The sequence below is a fragment of the Rousettus aegyptiacus genome, unplaced genomic scaffold (genome assembly GCF_014176215.1).
Source record: "Rousettus aegyptiacus isolate mRouAeg1 unplaced genomic scaffold, mRouAeg1.p scaffold_m13_p_3, whole genome shotgun sequence".
Taxonomy (NCBI): domain Eukaryota; kingdom Metazoa; phylum Chordata; class Mammalia; order Chiroptera; family Pteropodidae; genus Rousettus; species Rousettus aegyptiacus.
Genome location: NW_023416306.1, coordinates 125537786 through 125558058, shown reverse-complemented (window position 1 = coordinate 125558058; position 20273 = coordinate 125537786). Strand labels below are relative to the sequence as shown.

Below are 20273 nucleotides of genomic sequence, written 5' to 3'. Positions count from 1 at the left end.
GATTTATGGTAGATTTTATTGCCAGTTTTAGGGTGTATGTATACTTCTTGTCCATTTATCAAATTTTAGTAGCATCGATGGAAGCTGTTTCTACACTTGTTTGTAATTATGTCTCGAAATAACATGAATGTCCTACTTTAAATAATAAAATGTGTATAAGAGAGATTAGGGAAAAGTGTTATTTCTAAAGTAAAAGGACATACTGAATATTTTCAGGTTATCTTGCCACTAACCCACTAAAAACACAGGCATGCGAGTTTATAAAACAAAGGAATTAATATTATGATGGCTTTTTATTTTTAGGTAAGCCAACAATTCATGACCATTCTGGAATTTTGCACTCCTGTTTACTTAATTGCCACCTTTCACCCCAATACATGATATAATTTTATGTCTTAACAGAATTGATACATGATATGAAGTGGACCCTGCCAAACATAATTAAAGTACGATAAAATCTTATATAACGAACTAATAATGTGGACTATAGTCTTGTTTCTGCCTTTCAGCACTTTAAACCATTTATTATGGATTCCTGAAGGAACTTAGATTTTGAGATTCTAGAGTTCTGCAAATTTCTGCAACCGTAGAAAAATGATGATATTAATTTTGACAATGAGTGTTTATAATTTTCCCCATTCTCTTTTCTGGGTGCTTTTCGGTGGGGGTTCTCCTGTGATTATGGAACTATAAAACTCATTAAACATGACTATAAATAAGCATAATTATTCCATAGCACAGGAAGTCCTCGTTTATTTTACTTTTCCCCTTCTTCGCTGCCTTCCAATGATGTTGCAGGTCAAGGCTTAACTAAGCAGGTTTAGAGGGATAAGCTTGGAGGTTGGACGTTATAGGTAGGCCTTAAAGATAGACTATATGACATGAAATAGCTTATGAACTGGCACAGTGTTTGCAAATCACAGGGAGAGGTGCTGAGTGCAGGACCGATGCGATCTCTTCAGGCTTCCCCATCTGTTGCCTCGCTCAGGCTGGGCTTTCCGTGGAGGTCCCAAGGTCCAGCTTCCATTGGAATCGCAGCCTTAACCCATAAGAAGGCATCTGAGTTTTAGCTTGTAGTGAGGCTAGGATGAAGCCCTCTTGAATCCAAGTGTCTAGTGAGGGACCGAGTTCTGGAGCGGATCTCAGTATGACTTGTTGCTGAGGGAAACCGCAGCTTTGTTTCCCAGGGGTAGGGACCGACGTTCCCCAGGCCTCCGCCGCCGCCGGCCCGGCGCAAGGCCCTGAGGCTGCGCGACTCTGTGAGGCGGGCCTGCCAGCCACCGACCTCCCGGTGCGAGGGCGGAAGGCGCGCCCGCGCCACGCGTGCCCCCGCCGCGCCCGCCCTGCCACTGTCGCCCCCTGGCCAGAGGAGGCGCTGCGCCCGCCCGGCGGAGCGCCGCCTCCTCTTCCTCCAACTCCTCCCGCCTCCTCCCTCTGCTCCTCTTCCTCACTCCAGCTCCCACTCCCTGGGTGCGGTGAGCGCGTCCGGTTTACTGGGACCGTTCAGAGATGGCAACTTGCGCAGTGGAGGTGTTCGGGCTCCCCGAGGACGAGGTGCGGGGGCCGCGGGGCTGTGGGGCGGGCTTCCCACCACGCTGCCCATCAGCCAGCCCCGAGGAGGCGGTGGCGGCCAGGGGCTCGGCTGTCAGCCTCCTCCTTCCTGTGCGCGAGACCCGGGAGCGCGCGAGGTGCCGTGGGGATAGTGGGGGCGACGCGGCGCGCGCGGGCTGGGGATGGGGCTTGCTTTAGGGAACCGCGTTTTCCCTGCAAACCGGCAGACTCCTACCCCTCTCCTCCCTCCTGAGCCGCCGCCTTCCTTGTCAGTTTCCTTCAGGAAGTGTTGCGGAGGGGGCTAGGGGGCGAGCGGCGTGAGTGCGCGGGGGCACCCGCATCACCCGCCATCCCCTTCCTGCTACTCCTGGCCAAGTGTGCGTGAGCTCCGGGACGGTGGGGCGAATTTCCCCGGAGCGTAGCATCCCAGCAGTTGATGAGCCTGCTCTGGCAGAGGCCCACAGGGCTTAACTTTATGGACTTTGACCTGAAGACTTCCAAGTGAATTGTCATTATCTGTTTTGGTTTTCTCCTTTCTTTCATCTGCAGTCCTTTTTGACCTCTCAATTGGAAGGGGGAATTGGAAAGCAGTCAGATAGATTTCCTCAAATTTAGCAACAAGTGTCAAGTGTGGAAAGTTCATGCTGTGTTTCACCAGTTGGTCGATATTTAAAAAAATAAAGCTGTAAAAGTATAAATACTTGAGAAAATTTCCCACAGCTGTTCGTTTTGAAAATTCTGCGATTTGAGAAGGCAAAGCTATCTCTTAAATAACTTATACTGGTTTTGCTTTACGCTTATTAAAAATAAGGCCATTTTAAAAGAGATGTGGCTCTCCTGTATTCCTGTTGATTGTCTCAAAAAATGAGAGTGAACGGGAGATGAAAAGGCTGTCTAGTCTGAGAAAAAAAAACCCATAAAATTTAAGCATTCTTGTTGACTAAGCTATCACACCTGCCTGTTAACAGGATTGGACCCGCTTCACTCTAAATCCTTCAGCCTAATTGCTTTGGTGTCTTCTGAGAGTGTCATAATAGTGCCTTCTCCTAGTACTTGGTATCTTAAAATGTCTTTTACAAAAAATGTCATTTACATTTCCCTTGAAAGTTCTTCGTTTATAAACAGTGAGCAACTTGTTGATGTAGGCAAGTTAGAGTGTTTTGAGAATGATTATGTGACTTTAATTACTTAGTTATTGCTACCAGAAGAGAAGCAAAGTGGTAATGGATAAATGGTGGCAGCTTGGTAGTCCCTTGGAAACAACAGTCAATACATTATAGCTAAAGATAATTCTCAGCTAATGTTCTGTAGAAGAAATCAGAGGAAAATAATTCAGTGTTGAACCAATGATAGCTTTCTTCTTATCAGTCAGGTCTTCTTGCTTGTTACAATAAGCTGTCCAGTGCAGATAAACTTAAGCTGGCATCCAACCTAATCAGGCTGGCTTTGGACTTTCTTGCCCTGTTGTTGTTTGTGGTGGTTGTTTACTCAGAAGTAGGCCCTGCTCTTCCAGGTTTCTTATCTCACTCCCTTCCAGCAGAATCAGTTGATCATAGAATATTGCCAGAGTTATCATTCACTGTCTGTTCTCTTCCTCTTGATATAGAATCTATGTTTTCAGTTATCTGCCTCTCACATCATCCCTTTTCCCAGCTGAAATGAAATGACTTGTGGCAGTTAGTGGGTGGTCATTAAGCAACTGGGGTTAAAGGCCAGAAACTCCACCCTTTGAAATGAGGTTTTCCTGACTTGCTGAAGGATATGTACTTCTGGGAAATATAATGGCATGGGGCCCACTCTGTTTGCATGATGGGGGTCTGATTGTCAGTCTCATGACTCAAATTTCCTTCCAGCTCCCTCAGTCCACTTTGTCCACATTGAAGAAGAGAGTGAAACAGAAATATAAGAGACAAGATGATGAAGTGTTGTCTTCCACTTCTTCAATTGTAATTTAGGTTATTCAGCATTTATTAACTCTGTTCAGTTTCATGCAGTATGCTAGGTAGGCATCAGGAACACAGAGAGAAAAAACAGTTACTGCCTGTCGTATGAGGAACTCATATTCTGGCGGGAAAGAAAAAAATCACTTGTTTTCTGGTAGGGATTGCCATCTAATCACTAGCATTTGCCATTTATATTCTCATCCATCACAAAAGTCAAAGAGGGCTTAGAAAAGCCTCTCTCTCCCTATTTAAAAAAATAACATTGTAGCTGTGTCATTCTCTAAAACTCAGACTAGTCTGGGAATATGCAGCCCTCTGCTGTTGGTTGAAAGTAAGATAGCTTTTCCTATTACAACAAAAATAGATGACTCTTATTTTAAATTTGAAACAAACAAAGAGTAAGATGAATAGACATGGGATGGAAGATAGTGAGAGAATTGTAATTTAACCAGTATATACTGAATAGCAGCTGTGTGACATTTTATGAGTATGTTAGTATCAAAGTCTGCTGAAGTTTAGATCCTACCTCTTTCACACTTTTTACTGAGTTTTAGCTCTTCTTTCATATGCATCTTTCAATAAGAGATGGCTCCATGTGTAGAATTTTGCCCTAAAGCATAACAAACTAAGGAAGTAGTATAATATAATTTATACCAAATTTGCTCTGATAGTCTCTTAGGATAAACAGTAGAAGATAACTCCCACTAATCTTTGATGAGGCATGTGGTAGATATGGAGACTGGAAATCAGCATCTCTTCCAACCTCGTTTCAGTGGATATCTCTGTTATGCACAGGCTGGGAAGCTAAACACCATGTTTCCCAGACTCTCTTGTGCCTGGAACTAGGTTTTGAAATAGGTTTCCCAATTAGGTGCATTTACTTGAGATTTGGAAGGAGGAAATGAAGTGGAACAGAGCTTCTTGTTTTGTGTGTGTGTGTGTGTGTGTGTGTGTGTGTGTGTGTGTGTCTTTTTCTGCTGACAAGCATAGTCATGTAGACATTGAGTTTTTCTACAGAAGTGTTCCAGTATCTGGTAACTTGTTTTGTGGGTATCGATAGGAAGTTGCAAGTAGTAGTGGGGGTGCTGGTGGCTTCCTCATGTTTCTGTTGGGGCAGAGATGACAGTTTCCTGGGTGGGCCAGTACAGAGGTAGGTTCAGGTCCCCCAGAGACCCAGCCTGCAGCCTGCCCCTCTGGCTCGTCCAAAGGTTTGGTAAACACTTAATTCCCTGTATTAACTTCTTTCTTCCTAAAACATTGAGTGATTTCTATTTCCTATAACTGAAACATGACTGAAACAAGGAAAAGAAAGAAAAAAAGGAAATAGTTGAGAGTTTCCATTCCATAATTTGCATGTATCGAAGAATGGATGCCTTTGATGGTGTCAGCTAAAGCGATGAATTAGCAACAGGATAACTAAGAAGTGTACATTCTAACATTTCTAGACCCACTTGTCTGAGCAGAAGCAGACCCTGCCTGCCATGGCATTATATGGAGCCTGGGAACAAAGTTCCCAAACCTTTATTCACTGCACACAAAGAAAGAGAGGCACAATTTAAGCAGCAGCTGCATTAGTATTTAGCTCCATCTTTCATGTATTATTTTTTCCATTACTGCATTTTTGCAACTGGCTAATTCCACTATCATTCTAAAGTATTTTTTTTGGGGGGGGGTTCCATGGGAGAAAAAAAGGGATAAATACAGTTTATTTCTTAATAATTCAATTTTTATATCTTTTAAACCAACAGAAAATTTCGAAGTACAATGTGAAGAACTCCAAATGCTCCTCATTCATATTCTTCAGCTGCTGACATTTCACCACAATTGCTTCATCACTCTTTTTTTTTTTTTTTGCCATTTTCATTAGCCTCTTTCTGAATCATTTGAAGATTCAATACACTATCAGCTCTAAATACTCTAATATATTTTTCTAAAACAAGAATACTTTCCTACATAGCTATCCAACCCTCTAAACCAGGAAATCAACATCGATTCAACTATCATCCAGTCCACAGATCCCACTCAGTCTTTGACAAGTGTTCTAATAATTTCTCTTTTTCATTTCCAGTCCAAGATCCCATTTAGGAACATATAGTGCCTGCACTTGTCATGTCTTTACAGTTTATCTGATGGAGTTCTTCAGCCTTTCTTATCTTTGACACTTTTAAGAAGTATAGGCTGTGTAATCCCTAGGTTGTTCCTCACCTTGGGTCCGTTGACTGTTTCCTCATGACCCTGCAAGATGCAAGCTAGGTTATGCTTTTTCGGCAGGAATTAGAGACGATGCTGTGTTCTCAGTGCATCACATCAGGGGGTATATGATACTGACTTGTCCTATCATTCTCTGATATTCTTGATCACTTGGTCGTTTTGGTGTCTGCCACATTTCTTCTTTGTAATGCCACCATTTTTCCCTTTATAATTGGTTAGTATTTTCAGAGATTATGCTAGTATCCTATCCCTCATTCATCAGATCTCCATTTACCAGTTTTAGCATCTTCCACCAGAATCAAACACCACCATTTTTTGTTTCCATCTTTATTAATTGACATTCTCTGTAAGAAGAGCTTTTACTTTACCCTTTGTTTATTTATTCATTTGTTCGTATCAGCATGAACTTGTAGAATCCTATCTTATTCAATGGATTGTAATTAATTACTATCAGTAAATATTTTGTTGCTCAAATTATCCCAGTTTGGTCAGTGGAAGCCCTTTCGAGGAAATTCCTAAATCATTGTGACAAGTCCCCATCATTCTTTGAACACTTCATTACTTTCTGGCAGAAGATGTTCCAGGATCCTCTTGTATTTTGCCTGGCCCAGTGCGCTCTTGAATCAGCCATTTCTCTCAGGAATACTGGTTCCATTTAGCTGAATCTGGGTGCTCGATGTGCTTGTTACTTCATGTTGTTATTCTTCAGCTGTCTCAGGAAACAGAGTTAAGAAATTAATGTGTGTGTGTACTGCGCACATATATAAGTACACACATAAATCTGTAGCTATTTCTATATCATTCTATGTACAGTTATTTAAAAATCGTCAATTCTTTCCAAATTTTTCAATTCAAATCTAATATCTCAGGGTTCTCTATAGCCACACATACCTCCTCGAACAGTGAAAATTCTGACTTTTATTATCCTCATTATATTAATTTATGTGCTTAATCCATTTACTTACGCCTTTTGGTGTAACTAATTTTCTAACTATGAAGGTATCTCCTTTGTCTACCACTTGTGCCCTGACTTTCAGCTCTAGTGAAAGTCCTGCTATTTCATGTCTACATGACACCCTCCTCCTCTCCGCTGTGTCCCACAGCAATAGGCATGCTACTGAGAATCTCTGTATGACACCTCCCCTCTTCCCCCCAATGCCTCATGCTAGCAAGCAAGCACCTCCATAAAACTGTCCCCTGCCCCAACACTCTGCCTCAGATAAGACTGCCATTGACTCCTCTGCACCAGGGAGAGCAGATGAGAAGGAATTATATATATGTTTATACACACAGACACACACTTGGAGAACCACTACTGTTCCTAAAGCTAAGGATTCTGAGTATTCTACTTTATCATGAGTATTACTGCCAAAAACTCCTGAGGAGCTTTGACCGTGCAGAGCAAGTTTATAGCAATCATGTCCTCCACCTTTACTAGGACTGATTTCATTTATTTATTTGTTTATTTATTTATTTTTCAATAAAGGTGATCTAGCATTTTAAATTTTTATAAAATTTTTCAAGTAAATTTTAACACCAGAGGAAGAAAACTGCTGTCAATTCGTAGTTTCTAATTTTTACTTTGGAAAATATGCTCCTCATAAGTCATATAGCATATGTTGAAAAAAAAGGTAAAAAAATACACATCCCAACATCTTGCCACAGCAGTTTTTTTGTTAAATAAGTATTCAATGTTTATATTAGTATACTATATAAATACAGTAGTAGTCACATCTGAACCATTGCACCATGTTCAGAGTTATTGCACAGATTTTGCTTTAGTTTTCTGTACACATATCACAAATTAATTGCAAACTGGTAGAATTTTAAAATCACTCAATGTAGTAAAATATATAGGTAGATAGGTCTAGATATATATCTCACAAATGCTATCTATTCCTTTTTCCTTATTCTTATTAGAGACAACCCCTTGCTATGTTGTATTCCACCTGAACTGCTTACACTCTACACCTGTTGTACAGCCATCATCTGCGGGCTTCTGTATGGTTGAGTCATTGTGAGAATTCTCTTGATCTCTTTACTGTTGGACTCACTTTCCTTCATCTCTTGTCTTCTTTCCTAATTGAGTCCCTCATTTGCTGACTTAGATTCTCTGTATAAGTGCAGGTCCTATTAACTGGAGTATTTCACAGTAGGGTTATTTGAACCTACCATTTAACTGGGACTCTCTCACATATCAGTATTTATAGTGTTTGATTCTGCCCCCCACCCCACCTTGGACCACTCAGTTTCCTCAGAGAGAAGTCTTCTTATTGTCTGTTTGGTGGATGTAGGTCTGGCAGCCAATGTTCTTGGCTCACTCTTTTTCTTGCTATTAATAAGATGCCTTATTCCTACTTTCAGCAGCTTCAGAAAGGTTTGAGGTTAATCAAGAGTTTGTCAGCCCCTACTATGTGCCAAGTATTCTGCTGGGTTCTAAAGAAAATACAAAGATAACAGAAAGCTAAGTTTCTCAAAAAGCTCAGAGTCTCACGATTTTAATAGTGGAGAAAGACAGTTTATTGCCTCAGATACAAGGTAGTTTGTGATAGATGCTATGTAAATGAAGCTATAACAACAACAAGAAGATTCATGTTAAGGCTTTTAGAAAAGATGGCATTTAGACTTTAAAGAAAGGCAGAACTTTTTTAAGGAAAAAATATAATTTAAAAAGGTGAAAGATTTTTTCACTTTGAAGAGAAACCCGAGCATGAAAATATAATTTAAAATATATAAAAAGTTTAAAAATTAAAACAGAAACAATCATCTCATTATTTTAACAGCTCTTTTCATTGTTGCATATTTCCTTCATCCATCTGCACACGTTTTTACAGTTATCACGAAATAAATATTCGGTGTTCTGATTTTTCTAGTTAACCTTGTAATTATTTTATCATTAAATAATATTAATAATTACATTTTAATGACTTCAAAGATACCTGCTTAGAAGATATCGGATGTTAACAATGAAGGAGTTAGGGAATGGGGAAGAATATCCTAGGCAGAGGGAACTCAGCTTGTATAAAAACTCATGGATAAGGAAACACAGGATATATCTATTTTTTAAAAAAAATTAGACTGGTGAGGAGAGTGGGCAACAAAAGGATGGGAGAAGGATTAAGAGAGTAATAAAGAGTTTCACAAGACCTGTGAGAGATGGATAAACCTAAGTTCTGCATTTCCTATTCCTGGTTGGTTGGTTTTTGCAGGGATGCGGGGTGGGAAGCGTTGACAGAAGATTAAGGAGCTGTTTATGAATTGTGGAGAAAAGCTCAGCCCTGGGAAGCTGCTTTTAATTACCAAAGCCACCTGTATAGGTAACACATTACCAGTTTGTTTCTCCCTGTCATTGAGAAAAGCCACATATCTTTATCTACAATTTTCAACTTATACATTTCACTTTCAAAAATCAGTAATGCTCTCTTATGAGTGGAAGAGGAAGATTCCAGCTTTAGTGAAAAGCTGTGATCTGTTTGAGGATAATGTCCCTGTTTTGATTCAGGAAAAGATGTTTAAGTTTTGTTTCTATTTTACTCACTTGAGAGCTATCCAGATTTCTGCTAATAGTACCTTTAGTATCATGATTCTAAAATTATTGAAGAGTTTGTTCTCCAGTTGAAGTTTTTATGCTTTTCTTTATTTTCAAAGATGAACTGAGGTGTTATGATCTCTGCTTATAAATGCGACTAAAAACCAGTTTTGAAATTTGCTAGCATAAATTTATAAAATAAAGTTAAATGAGTACAAATATGAAAATACATGGCATTTCTTTTTTTTCTTATTTAATTTTATGAAAGGATCTTAAATCAGTATAGCTTCACGTCAGTTAGCCACAGCATCTAATATAATTCTGATTTTTATAGTGGGAAATGCAAGGAGAAAGTTAAAAAGTTAAACGTGTCTGTGACTGTAATTTATCATTTCCTGGAATTGTTTTTAATTAATGCTTGTTACATTTTTCTCCAGGGACTTCTGGGGGATAGTTTCAGTAGAGGCTCCACAAATATGGATTAATTTTTTTTTAGATAATCTCAATTAAGTTCATATACAAATTATAAACACTTGTCTGTGCTTAGAAAAGGTAAGATCATCAAATAACATTATTTGCTGATGGCACTTTTGATTACACATTGTCACCTGAAAAAACTGTTATTAAGTCATCACAGAAAAGATTTCTAATTTTCAGAATTTAGTCTTGGAGATTGGTACCTGTTTATCATATTTATTCAGTGAAACCTCCAGGAACAGGGTGGTTATGAGTACATAGAAATGGAAGACGATTAAAATAAATGCTCTATGATATGTATATTTTCTCCCTCTCAGACCTTTCCTCAGAAAGGAATATGATTGTTGGAAGTGGGATAATTTCAGAATAGAATCAGGTCACTATCTGTTGGGCAACATTTATTTCATACTTTTTTGATCTTGTAAATGGTACTGTGAATACTCTTATGCTTATCTCCTTGAATACATGAGCAAGTGTTTATCTAGGGGCTGTATCTAAAAGTAGAATTCCTGAGTTATTGCTTTAGACCTGTAGTAGCTATTGCCAAATATCTGCTCAAAATGATTCTCAATTTGCAGTTCTACCAACAGTGTTTTAGAGTTCTCTGTTTACCGGTGAGATTGAGAATCTTTTTATATGCTTATTGGCCGTTCTCTATGACTTCTTGTATTGGGTTGTTTATATTTCACTTACTAGATTTTAGGAGTTTTTAAAATATAATTTGGATAATCAAGGTTTGTCAATGGTACATATTTTAGATACTTTTTACACCCTGTCTTTCCCCTTGACTTTTCATTTTGCTCACAGCATTATTTCTCACACAGCTTAATGCCAAATCTAACAACTTTTCCCATTAGGGTTTTTATTTTTTTAAATCCTCTCCTACTCCAATGTTATAGAAATAGTCTTAATTTTTTATAAAATTAAAACATTTTCTTTTTCACTTTCAGACTTTAATGCATCTGGAATTTGTTTTTATATGTAGTATAAGATAGTGATGGAATATTATTGTTTACTTCTTTACTCACCCCTATGAATTTCAGAATTATTTGTTAAGATCCATGAAAAAATTCAAGGTAGGGAGTTGGAATTGAATTGAATTTATGGATTACTTTGGAGAAAATAAACAATAATATTAATTATTTTCATCTGTGAATATAGTGAATTTTTTTATTTAAGTCTTTATGTTCTTCAATTTTTTAAATAATTTTATCCATAAAGATTTTTACATGTTTTTTTAAAATTAATTTTATTTATCTGTATCTAACAGGTTACTTGGGAATTTCTAAATATATGCATACTCTGTTATAACTTTTTCCCCAGCTATTGATTTTGAACGATTTCGAATCTATAGGACAGTTAAAAAAGTAGTATAATAAATACCTATATACCCATCAGCTAGATCCAGAAATTGGTAACATTTTGCTTATTTCCTTTATTTGCGTGCTTACAAACACACACACACACACACACTCTCTCTTTCTCTCTCTCTCTCTCTCTCTCTCTCTCTCTCTCTCAGTGCTCAACTTTTTATTTGTTGAGTCATTTAAGAGTAAGTTTCAGACTTATCACAATTTATCCCTAAATTTTTCAATATGTATCTTTTAAAACTAATACGTTCTTATATAAAACCTCATAGTAGTATTGATACTCAAGAAATTTAATATTTGATACATTATAGTACCAATACATTATAGTGTTTATTTAATATATAACCTATTGAATGGGATTTAAAAAATAATTATCTTCCTAAATAGTTATTACAAATTATTAGGAACTCTTGATTTTGTGTTATTGTATACATAGCAACAATGAAAAATTCATATTAGTTCTAATGACTTTGTAGATTTTCTTGGAAGCAATGACAAATTATTACTCGGTATAAAAATTTGACTCTAGTTTTTTTGGCTTTCTTGGTGGATAATCAAGTCATCTACAAATAACAATATAATTTTCATTTTTTTCTTATAAAGCTTTTAAATTAATATTTTGTATAAAAATTGTTAGTGTTAATATATACAAAAATAAGTTTGAAAAATACAATGGAAACCAATATCCCCATTTTTTTGCTTTTTAAAAAAATTTAAAAAATTTTTTATTTACAATTAACATTCAATATTTTATTAGTTTCAGGTGTACAGCATAGTGGTTATATATTTATATAACTTATGAAGTGATTCCCTCCAGTAGGTCTTATACCCACCTAATTCCATATATAGTTAGTACAATATTACTGACAATATTTCCTATGCTGTACTTTACATCCCCATGACTATTTTGTAACTGCCAATTCGTACTTAATCCTTTATTCTTTTTCACCCCCTGAGCCCCTTCCCATCTGACGTCCATCAGTTTATTCTCTGTACCTGTGGGTTTATTTCTGTTTTGTTGGTTCGGTTTTTTAGATTCCATATATAAGTGAAACCATATGTATTTGTCTTCCTCTGTCTGACATACTCACTTAGCATTATACCCTCTAGGTCCATCCATATTGTCACAAATGAGAAGATTTCCTTCCTTCTTATGACCAAGTAATATTTCACTGTATATATGTAACACATCTTTATCCATTCAGTTTTTGATCGGAGAATTTAATTCATTTACATTTAAAGTAATTTTTGATAGGTATGTAGTTATTGCCATTTTATTAATTGTTTTCTGATTGTTTTTGTTGTTCTCATTTTTTTTATTCTCTTGCTCTCTTCTCTCGTATGTTGATGACTTTCTGTAGTACTGTGTTTGGATATCTTTTTCTTTATTTCTTGTATAGCCTTTGTAGATTTTTGGTTTGTGGGTACTATGTGCTTTATATATACCAAACTATCTTTATAGCAGTCATTTTAAGTTGATGGTTGCCTAAGTTTGAACACATTCTAAAATCACTACCATTTTTAGTCACCTCCTCCACATTTATGTTTTTGTCATTATTTTTTTACTTCTTTCGTGTATGTGCGTGTTTGTGTTTATCCCTTAATTTACTATTGTAATTACAGATAATTGTCCTACTTTTGCCTTTTAGCCTTTGTACTAGCTTGAGTGTTTGTTGATCCACTGCTTTTATTATGTGTGTGCCTTTGTCAGTGAGAATTTTTTTTTCTTCGTGATATTTTCTTAGTCATAGTTTTTAAATTTTTTCTTCTTCTTAGAGAAGTCCCTTTAATATTTCTTATAATACTGGTTTGGTGGTGATGAACTCCTTCAGCTTTCTTTTCTCTCTGGGAAGCTCTTTATCTCTCCTTCGATTGTAAACGATAGCCTAGTTGGATAGAGTAATCTTGGTTGTAGGTCCTCGCTTTTCATCATTTTGACTATTTCACGCCAGTTTCTTCTGGCCTGCAAAATTTCTGTTGAGAAACCTGTTGACAGTCTTATGGGAGTTCCCTTGTACATTACTAACTGCTTTTCTCTTGATGCTTTTAAAACCCCTCCTCCTCAGTGTGAGATATCCCTCCCGATTCTCAACTGCCACATGTGGGTGTGGGACCAGCCCATTTAGAGTCTCTACCCTTCCTACTAGTTTCCATGTGGTGTCTCCGTTATATCTTTAAGTTACAGAACTTCTGTTCAGCTAAGTTCTCAAGGGTGTTTGTTCTACAATTTAGTCGTAATTTTGATGTGGCTATGGGAGAAGGTGAGCACAATATTTTCCTACTCTGCCATCTTGACCTGAAGTCCAGTATCCCCATTTTCAAAAGAAACTGTGCGTGGCTCTTTAGAGGCTCCTGCTGCTTCTCAAATATTGGGACCCAGATACTGCCTGGTGGGGCCCAGCAGACCCCTGCAGTTGCCCTCCCACCCTGTCTACCTGCCGAGCGCTGGCATGCACCGGTGCTGGGAGTCTGCTCCTTCCTCGGCTCTGTTAGCTGCACCACTCTGGGGCTCCACTGACCTCCGGGATGGGCGGGAATTCCCTTAACCAAATTAATTCTTGAAAAAGATTTCTTCAATTAATTTTAGTATCCTGATTACTTTATTTGAGAATATATATATATATACACATATATATATACATATATATATATATATATATATATAAAAATATGTCCCTTAGATAAGTTTTAAAGTACATGAAAATAAATATCCATTTTTGTATTTTAGGAAAATTCCCGAATTGTGAGGGTGAAAGTTATAGCTGGAATAGGCCTTGCCAAGAAAGATATCTTGGGAGCTAGGTAAGTATATGAATTTGGGTTATACTTTTAAAACTTTGCACTTGTTAATTATTGTTTCTAAACTTTGGTTAGATGAAAAATTGAATAATATTATTAGTAAATTTTTGTAAGAGGTTAACAGTATTTCATGGTAGTTTGCTAAATTCATTGATATCTGAATTACTGAATTTGTGAAATTAGACAAAGGTACAATTCGGTGGTAGTCGTAAGATACATTTATGAATTCTGCTTCTGGGCATTGATAAAATTCTAACAGAACTAATTCTTTAACAACCATAAACTCTGAGTATAACACAAAAAGCAGCAACCTGAAGGCAATGGAGAATGAACAGAGCAGGCAAAGCCTAGTAGGGAGTCCATGTGTGGAGGTGAGGAATTGTACTGAGTTCCCAATTTTATGAATTAGTCTGAGGCCAAGTGGAGCCAGCACCTGAAAAAATTACAGTCTTCATGGTCTGGAAAGCTAGACGACTTATCTGGGGAAAAAACAAAAACAAAAACATGGCAATGGTGAGGATTCTGGAGGAGAAAGAACTGTTGAAGAGATTCCCAAACTAATCTACTGATGTTTCTTGCTGACCCTGAATCACACATCTGATAGCAGATTCAAACCAACTCAGCTAAAGACAAAAGATATGATTAGAGATCAGAGTTACTGCCCAATAAATAGGGTTTTTGGTTCTAGTCCAAAGAAGATAATTGCAGGATAAAATATAATAAACAAACAAATACTCATCAGAGAAAAATTGCAGAATCCAGATTCCACAACCTAACACTTATAATGTCCAGGATATAATTCAGAATTATATGATATATAAACAACTGGGAAATTGGAACACATTCTCAGTAGAGAAAAGAGCATATACTCACATAAATCAAAAGATTGGAAACCTCAGGAATGAAACAGAAACCATAAAAAATGAATATTTTAAAACTGAAGAATACAATATTTGAAATTAAAGTTCTTGGATGTAATCAACAGAAGAATGGGGATGAAGAGGAAAAAGTAATTGAGCTTAAAGATAAATCAGTATAAATTATTTCCTAATTAAAAAATGAGACAAAGATTGAAAAATTTTAAAAGATGAACAGAGCCTAAGGGACTTGTTTGATAAGGTCAGACAGCCTAACATACGTGTAATTAGGGTCTTAGAAATAGAAGAGAGAGAGAAAAATGAGGCAAAACATTTTTTGTAGAAATAATGGGCATTTTTTTCCCAAATGATGAAAGGTAAAAATATATAGTATTAAAAATACCAAGCAAGGTAAACAGTAAGCTGAATATACTAAAACACATAGTAGTCATACTGTTGAAAGCCAAGTATAAAGAAATATCCTGACCGAAGAAAGTGAAAAAAAATGACATATTACATACCCAGAAACTACAATTCAGTTAAAGACTGACCTCTCATAGGAAACTATAGAGGCCAGAAGAAAATGGAAAAATAGAATAACAACTGTCAATTATTAAGTGAAAATATCCTGCTGGCCGATGACAAAATAATGACCTTTTCAGATGAAAGAAAACTATGAGACCTTGTCATCAGCTGACCTGCACTATAAGAAAAGCTAAAGGATATTCTTCCAGCTAAAAAGAATAGAAAATATGGAAACTCAGATCCTCAGAAAGAAATAAAGAGTATTAGAAATGGTAAATATATGGGAACATACAAAAGACCTCTCGTTTTCATAAAAGCTTTTAAAATTTAAACGTATGCATATTTAAATCACAAGTTATTGTCTTGCAGGATTAATATTATATGTTGATGGAATATATATATAATAGCCATAGCATAAAGGACAGGGATAGCTGTGGCTTATGGACCGATTTAGTAGAGTGGCACAATATTAAGTGTAAGTGGAATAAAAAATAAAGGGCATATACCTAAATGATCTACTAAAAATAATGTAAAAAAATTACAGATTAAAAAAACAATAGATATTTAAAAAATGAAATCCTTGAAAAAATAAAATAACCAGACGGCTAGGAAAGGAAGAACAAGTAATCAGTAAAAAGAAAAAAGGGAGGGGGGAAGAATAGAAAACCAATAAATTGGTAGACCTAGTGTAATAATCAGGTAGACCTAATATTACATTAAACATTAATGGTCTAAGGTAAAGATGATGCAGAGGTGGTTAGAATGGATTGAAAAACAATACTCAGTTGCATTGTCTATAAAAGATACACTTAAAATATAAAGGTATAGCTAAATTGAAATAAAATGGATGCAAAGAAATATGCCATGCAGACAGTAAGAATAAAAAGATTGAAGTGGATATATTAATATCTGGTAAAATAGATTTTAACACAAAGAATTACTTGCAGACATTACATAAAAATAAAATAAATTCATTGGGAAGATATAACAATCATAAATTTGTATGTGCCTGTTAACAGAACTTGAAAATACATGAAAGTAAACTGGACAGAATTAAAGGGAGTTAAAAAATTTCACAGTCATAGTTGGGGACATTAATACCTCTCTCAGTAATTGATGAAACAGCTAGATAAAGAAAATCAACAAAAACATAAATTCGAACAATATTATGAACAACTTTGACCTAAAAAACACTGTTTCTAACAACTGCAAAATACATTCTTCTCAAGTGCACATGGTACATTCACCAACATAAATCATACATGTATTATTTATCTATTGCTGCATAATTATTATGACCACAAAATTAGTAGCTGAAAGAATGCACATTTATTATCTCATAGTTTCTGTGAGTCTGAAGGCCCATTTGGTTTAACTAGGTCCTCTGCTTCTCACAAAGCTGCCATCAGGTATAGGCCAGGGCTGTGGACTCATCCGAGGCTTGTCTGGGGAAGGATCCACTTCCAGGCTCATGTGGTGTGGTCATTGACAGCATTCAGTTCCTTGCAGGCTACCAGACTAAGGGCTTCAGTTTCTTGCTGGCTGTCAGCCAGAGGCCACCTTAGGATTCTTGTCATATGGCCTTCCTCATATGGCAGGCCACAAGCTAGCAGCCAGGTTCTTCAGAGTTAGCAAGGGAGATAGTGTCCTGGCAAGATAGGTTACAATCTTATGTGATGCAATCACATATACTTTGTCACTTTCGCCATTATGTATGATTAGAATTTGTAGGTCCTTCCCACATTTAAGAGGAACACAACACAAAGGGCATGAACATTAGGAGGTAGGGATAATAGGAGCTACCCTGGAGTCTGTCTGCCATAATATATTGGACCCTAAAATAATAACTCAAACAACAGCAAAATTCACATTTTGTTCAAGTGCACATTGTACATTCACCAACATAGGTCATGTGTAAGGCCACAGGACAAGTCTCAGGAATTTTGAAAAGACTGAAATTATATACAGGATGTTCTTTGATAACAAAGGAGTTAAGTTTGAAAACAATAACATTAAGATATCTAGAAAAACCTAAACATTTGGAAATAAAACAATATACTTCTAAATAATCTCTAGGTCAAAGAAGAAATCACAGGAGAAGGTAGAAAACGTTCTGAACAGAATGAAAATGAAAATATAGCAATATCAACATTTATAGAGTACAGCTAAAGTAATATATAGAGGAAAATTTAGAGTTTTAAAATGCTTAACTTAGAAAAGGAGCAAGATATAAATGAATGATTTGAGTTCTGATCTTAAGAAATTATATAAAGAAAAGCAGATTAATTCCAAAGTAAGTAGAAGGAAGAAAATAATAAAGGTAAAGGCAGAAGTTAGTGGAATGGAAAATAAACCATGGTAGAAAAAAAACATTGACTTCGAAAGCTTGTTCTTTGAAAGGATCGATAAAATTTTCAAACTTCTAGCTGGACTAATCAATACCAGAAGAGAGAAGGCACAAATTACCATAATGGGAATTAAAGCAGAGATATTGCTATAGATCTTATGGAAATGAAAAAGACAGAAAGAGAATATTGCGCATGACTTCATACTAATAAAGAATCATGCACAACTTAGATGAAATAGAAAAACTCCTTGAGAGATAATAAAAGAAAAAGAATGAAAGAAAAAGACATGGTCATTTTAATAAAAGCGGAAAAAGCGTCTGACAATTTAACACCCATTCATGATAGAAACTCCTTGCTAGAGAGAGATAGGAATGTTCTAAACCCAATTAAGATTATCTGTGGAAAAAACCTGTACCTAACATTGTACTCACCCGTGACAGTCTGAAGGTTTCCTTCTTAAACTCAGGAATGAGATAACATTGTCTGCTCTCACATTTAATGCAACACTGTACTGGATGTCCAAGTGATATAATATGGCAAGTAAAAGAAATAAAAGTAATGCAGACTGAAAACGAAAAAATTATCTGTAGGCAATGTGATCATGTATGCAGAAAACCCTAAGGAATCTACAAAAAAGCTAGAACTGATAAGATACAAGGCCACGGGATACAAAGTGATTGTATCAAAATCAGTTATATTTTTATATCCTATCAATGAACTATTAGATAATGTTTAAATCTCCATTTACAATAGCATAAAAATAAAAACTTAGAAATAAATTTAACAAAATATTTTCAAGACTCATACACTGAAAACTAGAAAACATTACTGAGGAAAACTGAAGATATAAATCACTAGATAATATGCCAAATTCCTAGATTGGAAGATTTAATATTGTTAGAGTGGTATTTCTCTCGAAGTTGACTAGATTTGGTACAGTCCCAAATCAAAATCCCATTCTGCTTGTTTGGAGAAATTGATAAGCTAATTTCAGTATTTTTATGGAAAGTCAAAGGACATGGAATAGCCAAAACAATTTTGAAAAATAACAAAATTGTAAAACTTATACTACTTAATTTCAAGGCTTCCTATACAGCTATATTTATCAAGACAGAGTAATATTGACATAAGAATAGATAAAGGTATCGTTCAATGGAATGGGATAGAGTGTAGAAATACACACACACACACACACATACACACACACTCTATATACATACGTGGTCAGTTTGTTTTTTGACAAAAAGTGTTAAGATAATTCAAGAGAAAGGATAGTCTTTTCAATACATGATACTGGAACAACTGGTTATCTGTATGGAACAAAATAAACCTCATTCCTTACCACACAACATATAGAAAATTAATAAGCTAAAGTCATAAAACTTTTATAAGAACACATTGGAGAAAATCTTTGCTCTACTGGGATACTCAAAAATTTCTTGACTAGGACTCAAAAAGTACAAACCATAAAAGAAAGAAAATTGTTGAAATGGACTATTTCAGAATTAAAAACTTCTGTCGTTTGAAAGACACAGTAAAGAAAAGAAAAAGGCAAGCCACAGATGGAGAAGAAATACATTTAAAAGATGTATCTCACATGTTTAATCCACAATATATAAAGGTCTCTTACAACTCAATCATACAATAAAAACAATTCAAAATGGACAAAAATCTTTATTTTTCCTTCTCCACAACTCTTTGTAGAAGAGGTTGCATGACAGATAACTATTCTGAACTGAAAACATTTTGTCTTTATTTTGTAAATCATTAAATTGTGACTAAAACATTTTCTTTGAAATTTTTTGTCTGTTTCACTAACATGGTTCTTTAGCTTTTTAACAAGATGTAAAAATTATAATTACTTACCAATACCTAAGGAACCTTTACCTTGAAGTGTAGGAAATAATTGTAGAAATTATTAACAAGGAATGTTCTGTGATTTTTATAGTTTGAGTAATATGAGTTTGGGAATAAGCAACAGTTAATTTTCTTTTTTAATTTTAACAGTGATCCTTATGTGAGAGTGACGTTATATGACCCAATGAATGGAGTTTTAACAAGTGTACAAACGAAAACCATTAAAAAGGTTAGACTTAGCAGTATTCAAAAATTCTTTAAATACACCATTTTATTTTTATATGACAAAATATAAAAACTAGTGACACTTTGTTTGTTGTCTTTTAGACTTTGAATCCAAAATGGAATGAAGAAATATTATTCAAAGTAAGTATGCATTTCACTAAAAGAGCAAAATTTTTTTTCTCATAGTTTAGAATGATAAGTTCTCACTTATAATATTCTATAATGTATCTTATAAGAATTTGTCTAGATTTTTAAAAATTTAAAAACTGTTAAATCTGGGTATCCCCAGAAAACATAGTCCTGGAACCATTTAGCTTATTACGAAAAACATATATGTAAGGTAATGAAAAGGTAAAGATGATTGTAAACCTGGAATCATCTTATTCTAATTTAATTCTGATTTAAGAAGCTATATTGTAGTCTATTCCACTTCAACAGATTTTGGTGTTTTCCTTAAAGATGATGCAATATTTGTGTCTCCCTGGTCACTTATTAAGTAGACTGATGGAAGAGATGATGAGGGCCTACCAATAAGTGGATACATTTCTTCTTTTACAGCCTTCATTCACTTTCCTGCCTTT

General features: G+C 35.6%; 1 protein-coding gene across 1 annotated transcript in view; it reads left to right on the top strand.

Annotated features, from left to right (window-relative positions):
• The first annotated feature begins 1403 nt into the window (after nt 1-1403).
• NEDD4 (NEDD4 E3 ubiquitin protein ligase) overlaps nt 1404-20273 on the top strand; it is a 95338-nt gene continuing 76468 nt past the window's right edge. Inside the window, exons 1-4 of the mRNA XM_016158379.2 lie at nt 1404-1554; nt 13810-13883; nt 19618-19696; nt 19795-19833. Of these exons, the coding sequence (XP_016013865.2) occupies nt 1510-1554; nt 13810-13883; nt 19618-19696; nt 19795-19833 (237 nt within the window). The 5' untranslated portion in view covers nt 1404-1509. The remainder of the gene's footprint in view (nt 1555-13809; nt 13884-19617; nt 19697-19794; nt 19834-20273) is intronic.